Source organism: Marmota flaviventris, chromosome 10 (assembly GCF_047511675.1).
Source record: "Marmota flaviventris isolate mMarFla1 chromosome 10, mMarFla1.hap1, whole genome shotgun sequence".
NCBI lineage: Eukaryota > Metazoa > Chordata > Mammalia > Rodentia > Sciuridae > Marmota > Marmota flaviventris.
Window position 1 is genome coordinate 41,964,462 of NC_092507.1, and position 12,548 is coordinate 41,977,009.

At 45.6% G+C, this 12,548-nt stretch overlaps 1 protein-coding gene across 5 annotated transcripts in view; it reads left to right on the top strand.

Annotated features, from left to right (window-relative positions):
* The first annotated feature begins 9,245 nt into the window (after nt 1–9,245).
* Podn (podocan) overlaps nt 9,246–12,548 on the top strand; it is a 39,790-nt gene continuing 36,487 nt past the window's right edge. For 2 of the 5 annotated variants that reach the window (XR_011708837.1, XM_071617841.1), the window contains exon 1: nt 9,246–9,486. Coding sequence is in view for 3 of the 5 variants with exons in the window: in XM_071617841.1 (XP_071473942.1) it covers nt 9,312–9,486 (175 nt within the window). In the remaining 2 variants the exon portion in view is untranslated. The remainder of the gene's footprint in view (nt 9,487–12,548) is intronic. The other 3 variants (XM_071617842.1, XM_027945038.2, XM_071617843.1) reach the window with 3 other exon arrangements.

The window sequence follows — 12,548 nt, forward strand, 5'->3', positions numbered from 1 at the left end:
TCCTTTGTTTCATTGTGTATGTTCTTTCTGCTCAGGGTTTTCTAAGTGATGCAGTATAAGAGAAACGTTGGGCTGGGGTTGTGACTCAGTGGTAGAGCGCTCGCCTAGCACATGCGAGGCCCTGGGTTCGATTCTCAGCACCACATAAAAATAAATAAATAAAACAAAGGTATTGTGTTCAACTACAACTAAAAAATAAATATTAAAAAAAAAAAAGAAAAGAAACCTTGGAGTTTACCAGCTGAATGCTTCTGGATAGTGCCTGCTGGGTGCTTTGACATGACGAGACCAGCTCTCGCTAGGGAGTCAGTGTGGGGTCATGGGAAGAGCACCAGACCAGGGCCAGGAAACTTGCTTCTCTATTTCCTAAACTATTCAAGGAAGGGATTTAAGTAAATGGTCCCTGAGGGTCCTTCTGCTCTGATAATCCCGAGAGTCTATGCAGAGCATAACAGAGCTGTTTGGGAGTTATGCAGGCCCACTTTCTTTGTTACTTTAGCTATAAAAAACCCAGATTGTTTGATTTGTTTTAGATGTTTGGAGCTCTTGCTGGCATTCAGCTTTGTATGTTCTGTGACCAGCAGAATAGTTTTTGGTGATAAGGCCAGAGGATAAATTAAGCCAATACAAGTTGATCCCAAGTCCCATAGAATAAATTCAGAACTTGACTTCCTATTCATAGTGACTTCTTCCTCTGACAAAAAAAAAAAAAAAAATGACTTTAAGAATGAAGTTCCAATGAAATGATAAATCTACTGATTTGGATTTGCTGTATTATTCTGCCCTCACTGGTCCCTGAAAACAGGAGATGCCTGAAATAGACTTTAGGATGATCCTATTAAAAACAAAAACTGGTTCTTGGAATAGAAATGTATTTGTATATAAATAAAATTTATGTGTACAACAGGTACTTACTGGAAAAAAAAAACTATCAGTTTTATTTTTTCCCTAGTGTTATGGTTTAGAGGTCAGGGTTAAAATTGTTACTAGTTGCCTGATCTGTACGAAAACAGTGCTGGCCCCTGACAGTCCTCAGTAAACATGAGTTCCCTTTCATCCTCACCATTACCACCACCATTTGTTCCTGTGATAGGCTATCTGTAATGTTCTATCTCATTTCTGGAGTCTAGTCCTTTTCATTTGTTCATTTACCAAGTTTTTATTGCGTGCCTATCATAGATAAGGTACTTTCTAGAAAGTAGAGTTTTGGGCACTGGAGATATTGGTAAGTTCTTCCCTCACAATGCTTACAGTCCACTGGGAGAAAGTCAAACTGAAATGCCATGCAGTAGGTGATCAGGGTGTGGTGATGGAGAATCACAGTGAAGGTCTTCTTTAATGATGTAATTAAGGGAGACATCTCTGAGGAAGTAATTTTTAAACTGAGCTCTGAAGGTTAGGAAAGAGCAAACCATGCCAAGGATCTTGCATTAAAGGATGGAAAGGAGCTTGGCTCATTCTTAAAATTGTAAGTGGCCATATACGCAAGTGAGAAGGACAGGCCCAAGATAAGATCAGAAGGTACATAGGAGATAGTTATATTGGAATTTGTTCTTTATGGTAAGACTTTTGTGTTTCATTTTAGTGCAGTTGGAGTGGTTGAAGATACAGCTTTACATATTTATTTTTCATACTGCATGACTACCTTGCTGTCTTTTTCTCAGTATGGAGCCCAGGCTAACAGAATAACCACTATCTAGAACATCATTTTGGCAGAGAAGAGAAAAAGTGCTCTTAAAGCTTCCACTCAGAAGTGATACATATCACTTTTGCTCCCATTTTATTGTTCAAAGAAAGTCATGTGCCCCATTTAACTTCTAAACCCTACCATGTGCCAGAAAGAAAGGATGGAGTTGGAATATTTGTGAATAGAACTGATGGCCACCAAAGCAGTGAACTGAAAGCAGGGGAGTGAGATGTCTCCAGCTATCTCCGTAGCTGCTGTGTAGAGAACATGTGGGGCTGAGGGTTGCAGAGTGGATGTCCACATGCAAGAAGATGGCAGAGTGCAGTAGGGTGTCAATAGTGGAGATAGATGTGAAAAAGTAGGCAGAGGTAGAGCTGGCAGAACCTGGTAACTGGTCCTGTCTCTGCCTCCTGAAGCTAAGTCAGGACAAGACATTCAGGCCTCACCAGCCTTTAATTTCTTCCTCTGCAAAAGGGGGACCATTCATTTGGGGGTAGATGTGTCTCATTAGACCATAAACACCTTGAATATAGAAACCATTATTCATCTCCGTGTGTCCAGTGTTAATGTAGTGGCCCATCAAGTTAAGGTCAATAGCTATTTCTTAAACAAATTAGGGTTAGACAAAAGACCATTAAAGTCCTTTATAGATTGTAAAATACCTATTAAAAGGTTCAGTCACATATAAATATCCTTCCATTTTCCTCAATATTATTGTCACTTTAAGGAAAAAGAAACAGGAAATTAAAGCCTATAGCTAGCATCTTTACCATCTGAAATTTTAGTGGTTTTAGAAAGTAATACATTAAGAGCAGGCCTGGAATGGTGGGGAAACTTTGGGGCCCATCTGATGTGGGTTTTGTTTCTAGCTGTGGTACTTAAATAGCTTTGTGACCTTGAGCTAATAATAAGTAAGGACTGGAAGCCTGTTTCTCCCTGTATGAGATGGCAATAATAGTGCCAACCTGTGGTTGTAAGGATTAGCAATTGTAGCTGTAAAATGTCAAGTACACAGTAGGTACTCAGTGGATGAGGCCTAGTATTATTTAAGAGATTTGTCTCACTTGAAGAAATTCACTGGTATACTCTGAAATAATCCTTTGGGACCAGATAATGTGCTGGCTTCAGGATGGAGAATAATTTACTTTTGTTGACTATCTGCATCCTTACAGTTACCTCAAAAATCACTTAAAATTAATAGCTTCTGTAACTAATTGAATGGGTATAGAATTATTTGGTATGACTTTCAGAAGGTTTTCATTTGGCCAAAAATTATAGTTCCAGAAGTCCATGCCATGATTGCTTGTTGAACACAAAGAAGGTACTTGATGTTATTGACTAGAAAGGAAAGGTAACCGGCCAGATAGTACCTCCTAGTAAATTACTCCGTGGGGTTGAAGTTGTTTAGAGACAACACTGACATGAATTAGGAATTTGTACTAAATGGCTCATGAGGGGCCTGAAGGGTTTACATGCTATCAGAAACAACAGCCAACTCTGGCCAAATTTTAGAGTTTTTCTCAATAGAGTGTTACAAAATCTTCTGGAAAGGGCCAACATTAGATCTATCTGGAGACTGCTGCAAACAAACAGTTCTTTAGTTCTTGGTAAGAACAGAGAATATTGGGCCAGATTTCTGGCCTTTAAGAAATGTGGAGTCTGATTCCATTTGGCTGTAACTTTAATCTGGTATGACATTTTAGCCAGAGTTCTTGAAGAAATGTTTTTTCAAAAATATATCCAAAACTTACTGCAAAAAGTGATGTCCATTTAGCCTATTATACTAATAGTCATTTAAATACTTTGTAAATAGTCACAATACTGTTTTCAGCAGCATGTAGTAAGCACTTGACCTTTTAGTTGCTGTATCTGTAGCCATAAACTTTTATGTAGAATTGGGGAAAATGGATGATAGCCTTTTATTTGTCTAAATTGTAGGCAGAGAAGCTGTTAGTACTAGTTTTCTAACCAACTACCCAACAACACTTAAATTTTCCACTGCAAGTTATTGTGTAATTCGCCTTTTGGAACATGGCACCTTCTGTACTGTGCAGACCATTGTCTGTTCAAGAGTAGATGTTAGGACAGAAATAAATGGAAAAGGGTTTTGGGCATGAAGACACAGTAGTGTGGGAGAATGACTGACTTAGGCAGGCTGAAAGAGGCTTAGGATTGGCAAAATGATACCCAAAGGCAGGGTGTGATACCAGTTCACAAATATTTGAGAGATGGAAAGACCGAAAGAGGGGGAGGAACTTTTTTGCTTAGTTATTAGAAGTAAAGGGAAAAATAGATAAATTTCAGACTGAAAATCATTGAACTTCCTGACAATAAAAATTGGTCATGACTGGAAACTCCAGTCAGAGATGTTCCTAAACCCCACTGCAAACATTGAGAGCCTTTCATTTCAAGAGATGGACGGACATTAATAGTGGCTGAAAGATCATCTGAGTGGGAGGAAGTGCTATCTCATTGACAGCCACTTGAGGATTTCTCTTTTTGCTTTATCAAAATATTTGTTTGTTTTTTACTTGTTTATACCCTGACTTGTTCAAAATTTACTTTGGAGCAATATTCAAAAGCCTTTACATTTTCATAATGTGAAAAAGGCTTGAGGTGTTTTTCTGGTTTTTTTGGGGGGAGGGGTGTTGGCTTGGTTTTGTCCTTTTTTGTAGTTGGCTTTTATTTGGCCTAAGGTATTATAATCTTCAAACCATAGAACCCTAGCTGCAGCATTGAAGACCATGCTCAATGGAGTTGGAATGTGAAGACAAGTTTGAACCCTGCCCCAAGCACTCACCAGCCAGGCCACCGAAGCAGGTTTTGAATCCTCCCTGAGCATGCTTCCTAAAATAAGGGGCAGGAATAGCACCAGGCTTAGAAGTCTGATGGTATTCACTTGGTTTCTGTGTTCTGGCTCTTTCTCAAGGCTGAAGTGGAGATATTGCTACCCTGGGCTCCCATCCGGAGGCTCTGGAGGAAAACCTGCTCCTGTGCTTATTTGGGATGTGGGCAGAACTCAGTTCCATGCTCCAAAGGACTGAAGTCCCGGTAGGCAGCCTGAGAATGTTGCAGCTTCTAGAGCTGCCTCATTCCCTGGCTCATGGTCCCTTCCTTAAAGCTAGTCAAGTATGTCTCACATTTCAAATTTCTCTGACCGACCATTCCTCTTCAGCTCTCCTACCTCCAGCCACAGACATGTCTCTGTTTTTAATAGCTCACATAATTAGACTAGGCAAATCTGGAAAATCCATGACAAACTCCCTATTTTCAGGTCCATAACCTTGGATTGGTAGAATGCTTGCTTAGCATGTCTGAGACCCTTGGTTTGATGCTTAGCACTAAGGAGGGGTCTCTGTAGTCTTAATTATAGCTCCTAAGTTCTTGGTGTCATGTAACATATTCACAGATTCTAGGATTAAGACGTGGACATCTTAGGGGGCATCTTGTGATCTACCTATCACAATGATGTTTTTTAGGGCTGGAAAGGAGACCTCACATTACATGAAATGAGGTTCTTGCCCTGGAAGGCTCATAATCCAGTGGAACAAAGTTGAAAAATATAATAATATGGCAAGAAAAGTTAAATAATGAAGAGTCTTCATAAGATGTTGTCAGAGTCCAGAGACTTTGTGTACCTGATAGCACAAAGTGGCTTTTCCATCATTCTCTGCTTGTTCCTTGGTGAGTCTTATCAAGATCCTTCAGATGGTATCCATACACCCCAAATGACACCATGTGATTTGATCAAGCCACTGTTGTAGCTCAGTATTAATAAGGAAAGGTCTTGGGCCATCAGCTCAAGGTGAGAGAGTAATCTTCTCTGATGATGAAATATAACAGCTCATTGCTCCTTTCTCCCTTTTCTTCATCAGACCCTCTTGAGAGCATTCCTGTTCTTCGGCCCCAGTTATCTCTACAGTGTCTGTCTTTCCTCCCTTCTGAGTGTTCTTTGTTTCTGTTTTGTTAGAAAGCCCTTGTCCCAGGTAGTGGCAAAGTTCTGTTTGATTCTTACCACTTAACATTACTGTTTTAATATCTACTGAATGCTAGTTAGGTGTGGATGATAGTTATGTAATAATTGCAGTTGCCATTTATGGAATGCTTATCATGTACCAGGTGCTTTACAGAATCCCATACTTGCAACTCCCCATTTAATGTAGACATTCTGTGATGTGTAGGTACTATTTTTGTTTTCATTTGAACCCAGGTCTACATTCAAGGCTTGCATGATACTTTGCGCCATTGTAATATCAAATAGGACCTGAAATTGGGGAGCAGAATGAAGGAGTTGAAGTAGCAGGTAGAGTTAGGAAACCCAAATTTCAAACTCAACTGTCTTTACAATTTATTTATTTATTTATTTTTGGACCAGGGATTGAACTCAGGGGCACTTAGCCATTGAGACACATCCCCAGCCCTTTCTGTGTGTGTGTGTGTGTGTGTGTGTGTGTGTGTGTATTAATTTTGAGACAGAATGGCAGTTATCAAGAATACAAGCAATAATAAGGATGTGGGGGAAAAGGTATACTCATACATTGCTGATAGGACTACAAATTGGTATAATCACGTTGGAAAGCAGTATGGATATGCCTCAGAAAACTCGGAATGGAACCACCATTTGACTCAGCTATCCCACTCCTCGTTCTATACCCAAAGGACTTAAAATCAACACAATTGAGTGAGGCAGCCACATCAATGTTCTTAGCAGCACAATTCACAATAGCTAAACTGTGGAACAACCTAGATGTCCATCAGTAGATGAATGGATAAAGAAACTATGGTATCAAAGGACTGAAAAACAGCATACTACAGGGAAATAGCCACATCAATGTTTATTGCAGCACAATTCACAATAGCTAAACTGAGGAACCAACCTAGATGCCCTTCAGTAGATGAATGGATAAAGAAAATGTGGTATATATACACAATGGAATATTATTCAACAGTAAAAGAGAATAAAATCATGGCATTTGCAGGTAAACGGATGGAGTTGGAGAATATAATGCTAAATGAAGTTAGCCAATTCCAAAAAAACAAATGCCAAATGTTTTCTCTGATATAAGGAGGCTGATTCATAGTGGGGTAGGGAGGGGGAACATGGGAAGATTAGATGAACTCTAGATGGGGCAAAGGGGAGAGATGGGAAAAGAGGGAGCAAGGAGGTAAAAAAGATGGTGAAATGAGATGGACATCATTACCCTAAGCACATGTATGAAGACAATGGTGTGAATATACTTTATATACAACCAGAGATATGAAAAATTATGCTCTATATGTGTAGTGTGAATTGTAATGTGTTCTTCTGTTATATATAACAAATTAGAATAATTTTTTTTTAAAAAAACTAGTATATGTACACAATAAAATAGTACTCAGCATTGAAAGAGAATAAAATTATGGCATTTGCAGGTAAATGGATAGAGTTGGAGAATATCATACTAAGCAAAGTAAGCCAAACCCAAAAAACAAAAGGCCGAATGTTTTCTCTGATTAGTGGATGCTGATCCATAATGGGGGAGGGGCAGAATGGAGCAACTTTGGGTAAAAGGGAGGGTGGGGAGGGGAGGGGGCATGGGTCAGGAAAGATGGTGGAATGAGACAGACATCATTACCCTAGGTACATATATAATTGCATGAATGGTGCAATACACTACATAAAGTAAAACCAGAGAACTGAGATATTGTGCTCTATTTATGTACAACAAATTGAAATGCATTCTGCTGTCATGTATAACTAAGTAGAACCAAAACAAAAAAAAATTTTTTTTTTGAGGCAGGGTCTTGCTACGTTGTTCAAGGCCTCACTAAGTTGCTGAGGCTGGCTTCGAATTTGTGATCTTCCTGCTTCAGACTTCCTATCTTCTGGGATCTTTACAACTCTTCTAAAAGCTAGAAGACTTGTTTCTGGAGCACTAGGATTGCCTCCATTTTCCCACCAGAGACCCTCAAAGGGTCTGTGCCTCAGACAAATGATTGTGTCCATAGCATCAGGCAGCCACAAAGCATGCATGGACATTGGTTTGGCAGTGCCTTTTTCAGTCAGTGGGTGATGGAGAACAGTGAGTGGTGTGCCAAGGGGCTGACCCTGGCAATTACAAATGTAGAGCCTACTTTCCCCTGGGTTGGGATGACAGGATACTTAAGATTTAGGACAGTGCCTGTGGGCACTCAGTATATGCTGGCTCTTACTGTCCTAGATTTTAGTTCATGGATATTCAAGTTAATAGAATCCTGTTCTTTTAGCTGCACATGAATCTAGGCTCATTGTTCAGAAGACACCAGATGTATCTCTCTGATGGCCCCAGTCCAATCCTGTGAATCACACCAACTCCTAAGTTTGGACCCAGAGATGACTGGAACTTGAGGCCAAAGAAGGCAAAGTATTTCCTTTTCTCATTCTGCTAAGTTCTTGAGTTAGTGGTGTAATGGAAACAGACAGCTGTGGGTTCAAATCCAGGCTCTACACTTGCCTCTCATGTGTCTGTTTCCACCCGGAGAGGGCAGTGAAGAGGGGTAGATTAGGGCTCTTCCCCAGTCCTGCCAGTTAATGGTCTTTTTACTCAGCCACTCGCCCATTTGGAAGTCATCTCCTTCCTTGTAGGATGCCGCAGACGGTGGTCTTCATAAGCTTGTGAAGAACGGAGTGATGCACTTAATGCACATGGTGTATAAACAGGATGCCCTAGTGGGCAGCGGCAGGAGTGAAATATCTGGAGCATCTTTACATGAGCCATTCATTTTTCAGGGCCTACGCAATTTAGGTGAATAAATGGTCCCACGATTGACTTATTTATCCAAGCGCCAAATGAAGCAGCTATGGGTGTCCTGCCTGTGGGCCAGAGTAGGTATGAGGGAGAGGCTTGTTCCGCAGCAGAGGTGCCAAGTACCACCTCAACCAGCCCCACTGCCCTCCACCACCGAAGTCCCTGGCTCCAACAGTGTTGCTTCAGCTGCTAGTAGTTAATGCTCCTTTACTTGGAACCGTTTTCGAGCTCCTGGGAGCAATGTGATGCCGCGAAGGCTCACTGTTCACCACCAGCCCGCCTTGTCTTCTTGCTGCGACCGGGATCTGCAGGCATCCTATTCCCAGCCCAACTTACCGTCTTTCAAGGTTCACCAGGTTGTGGCCCTGGATCATTGGAGGATGGGTGCGGAGGATGGGGTAGAGAGCTGGGAACCTTTCCGGGAAGGGGCCCAGCAGGATCTTGGCTGGCGGCCGCGTTAGCCACGGCCGGAGACCCCAGGGTAGGAGAATGAATGGAAAGGTAGTCATGCCTGGAGTGGTCGCAAAATCCTCCGTCACGAGGAAGAAGCTGCGATCAGTGCCCCTGAGTGGAAGAAGCCCTCTCCCCCGCCCTACTTTCAGGTGCGAGGGCCTAAAGAGGGTCGAGTTCCAAGGTGGAAGGCTGGGAACTAGGAAGCATTGCGGGCTAGACACCCCGCCTTCCCGGTCTGGGGGGGGCGTGGTGCGGCGGCCCGCGGGGCGGAGGGGACGGTGAGGCGGCTCTGCCTCCCCGGGAAGTAAGCCCCCGCCAAGCACAGCGCCGTAGGGTGCAGGCCCTCCCCTCCCGCGCCCGGGGGGACCCTACGCCTGTGTCCAGAGGAGGCCGGCGTCCAGCAGATGCACGCGGGGTGGGGGCGGGGGAGAGGCGGGGAGAAGAAAACTCACAACAAAACTTGCGTCGCGGCGCGCACTGCTCGACTTGAATGGAAGGAGCCCGCTTCCGCGGAGCGCAGCGGAGACACGGGAGAGAGTGTTCAGTCGGCGGGGCGCGGCACCGCGCGGGGCGCAGCAGGTACCAGGCACCGGCGGCCGGGTGGGCCAGGGGCCGGGGGTCGAGACGGGGCAGCAGACTCAGACTTCCCCTCCTTCTCGGGACACCTCAACAGCTGCCTGGGGCGGAGCCGCCGCACTCGTTCCCCGGTCGGAGCCTGCAGGAGGGCATACCCGGAGATCTTCCCCTCGGGTGCGACTCCTGAGCGATCCCGACCTGGGCAGGGAGGGGCCTTTTCTCTGGTCAGGCTAGTCCTAGACCCCAGGCCCCTCCTGCTGCTCACATCTGGAAAGAATCTGTGAGCGGATGGGGCGGAGGGAGATAGTGGAAACGCAGGCGGGGGCTGGGAATGTGGGGGCAGGTGGAACTGGAGAGGGATGCGGACCCCTATATTTAATATCCCCGGCCCAGAATATCCCCGCGTCTTTTCATGGTATTCATCAGGTTCTCCTGGGCCCAGCCTCCAGCCTCAAGCCTCATTACTAGCCGAGAAACTGAGGCCCAGAAAGAGGCAGAAATATGCCCCTAGGGCAAGTCGACAGGTGAGGCGCACCCGCGCCCCTGCCTCGGCGTCCTGTGGGGCTCGGCTTTGCGCCCCTGTGCCGCACCAGCCCAGCGCCGCGCACTAGTGGAGCCTGGACTCAGTCTGTCTAGGCGGCTGATTCCCGGTCAGGACAGCCGGACAGGACAGAGGTAGGGGCAGGAAGAAGGGAAGGCAAAGAGCGAGGTATGCACCTTACAGCCAATGCAGCGGAAGCCCCTGGTTGTGGTTCCCCGAGCCACAAGCATAGCCTGAGAGCGAGGCGTTGGAATACCTGACGCACCGTCAGGTGTAAGAGGAGGTGGTGGTGGCGGCAAGCTCCCGGCAGCGTCAGGGGCTGGAGCTGGGAAGCAGCTGTAGCCTGAACTGCCGGAAAGAAGGAGGCACTTAGCAGGGACGAGCTCCCGGCCTCGTGCTGCGGCACCGACCTCTGATGGTCAGCAGTCTGAAAATACATGGGGACCAGTATACCAGACCTGAGCATTGGCCCTTTGGCTTTGGGCCGGCTAGGGAAGATGAAGTTGCGCTCTGTCTTTGGAAGGCCAAAGCCAGGCAGGAGGGGCCCATCCAGATCCCCGGGCTCACACCATTCCAAGGTAGAAGAGCCCACCACTCAAAATAGTCTGTGGGCTGTCCTGGCAAGGATCTGTGGCTGGTCTGAGTGTTCCTGTCCACACTGGGGTTCAGTCTACTCCTAGCCTAGAGTGCAAGTTAAGAAGTGTCAGATTCACATGACTGTTTTCATAACGATCTTGCATACTTTGTCCATTCTGTCTGAATCTTGGGAAGGGAGGAAGTTGCTAATGGTGGAGACTTTAGGCCTGGTGGAATCATGTATAAGACCGCTGATCACCATCTGCTTGGAACCCATGATAGCTCCCTATCACCATAACCTTTGCATAGTGGCTGATGCTCTTGGCAACCTGCCCCTAGCCCCAACTTCCATTCTCCTTAAACACACCTCCCTTTTCCCCATCCCCACTCCTTGCCTTTGCTCATGCCCTTTCATCTGCCTAGAGTGCCTTCCCTTTAATTACTTGGAGAACTCCTACTCAACCTTCAAGAAAAATTTTAGCCCTGGCCTTGTTCTATTTATTTATTTATTTATTTTTGTAGTTGTAGATGGACAGAATGCCTTTATTTTATTTTTTATTTTTTAATGTGGTACTGAGGATGGAATCCAGTGCCTTACGCATGCTAGGCAAGTGCTCTGCTACTGAGCTACAGCCACTGAGCTACAACCCCAGCCCCCTGGCTTTGTTTTTAACATACTAATCTGTAAAATGAGGAGTCAGACCAGATAATACTGCAAATCTTTTCCAGTTCTGCTCTTCACAAATTCATTCATTCAACAAACATATTCCTGAGTACCCACTCCATGTCTGGGGAGTCACAGGAGGCTCCACTGAGCTTCCAAGGACCAAGCTGGCAGGGTGCTGTGAGAGCACCCAGGGAGCACCCTAACCTAGAGGAGGGAGCAAAAGAGGCTGTCCAGAGTAGGGGAATTTGAGGAGGAGATTTCCGGGGATGGGCAGCAGTGGGGTCCCCTTTGTGTTTGAGTTCTGAACCTGCAAACTAGGAAGGTAGCATCAGTAAGATGTTGCTGTCTGGCTCAGCACAGAGCAGGTAGGTGATCACTGAGTATTTACTTCACTGACCTTGAATGGAGGAAAAAGGTGGTTCTGGGGGCCCAGGATCTGCCCCCTGGCCTTTCCCTCTTCTTTTTCCAGTTCTGCATTAACCCCCACCCCCACTTCTGGCCTTGAGGTTTGGTTGGCAGCACGTGCCAGTTACCTACTCAGTAATAGTGACCCTATGTATGGAAGACCTACTTGGTGCCAGCATCAGGCAGGGCCCATCCTGTCATTTAATCCTGGGGAGTAGCTCCCTCTGTTTCCTCGGCTTGTAAATGGAGGCTCAAAGCAGTGAAGTGAGTCCTCTGGGCTCACACAGCAGTCAGGTTAGGACCTGTGTTCCCCTATGTCTAATGTTCTCCACCCAAGGAAGAGATTGCCATAGACTAAGCTGCTCTAAGGGTTTGAGTTGTCCCTCCCCAGGTAGACTTGAAGCTCCTGGAGACCCGGGGGTCTGCTTCTCCACTGCTCTTCCCATGTGGCCAGGCACTCAGAAGGAGCCTTGGGGCTTACCTTGCTCAACATTCTTATAAGAATAGATGGGAAAATTGAAACTCAGATGGGTCAGTGGTGTGCCCAAGGTCACACAGCAAATCAGGTAGCAGAGCTGGAGCTGCCCAGGCTTCCATGGTCCTGAGGGTGGCTTGGAAAGTGGAGGACAAGGAGGTGCCACTGCAGCCACCACTCTTCAAGACATGACTATTCTTCCTACCTTTCCATGGAATCCAGTCCCTCCTCTCCATCCCTGAAGCCCAGCACCTCCCTCTCTACCCAGGGTAGGCTTGTTTTCTCTCCCCTGTGCCATTCACAGCCTCACAAGCCACCCCTAGCCTGCCTGCCACACCCCTGTCCCTCCACAGCCCATCTTCCAGAGATAAGGCTCATACTCCCTGGCCTTACCTGGCCTA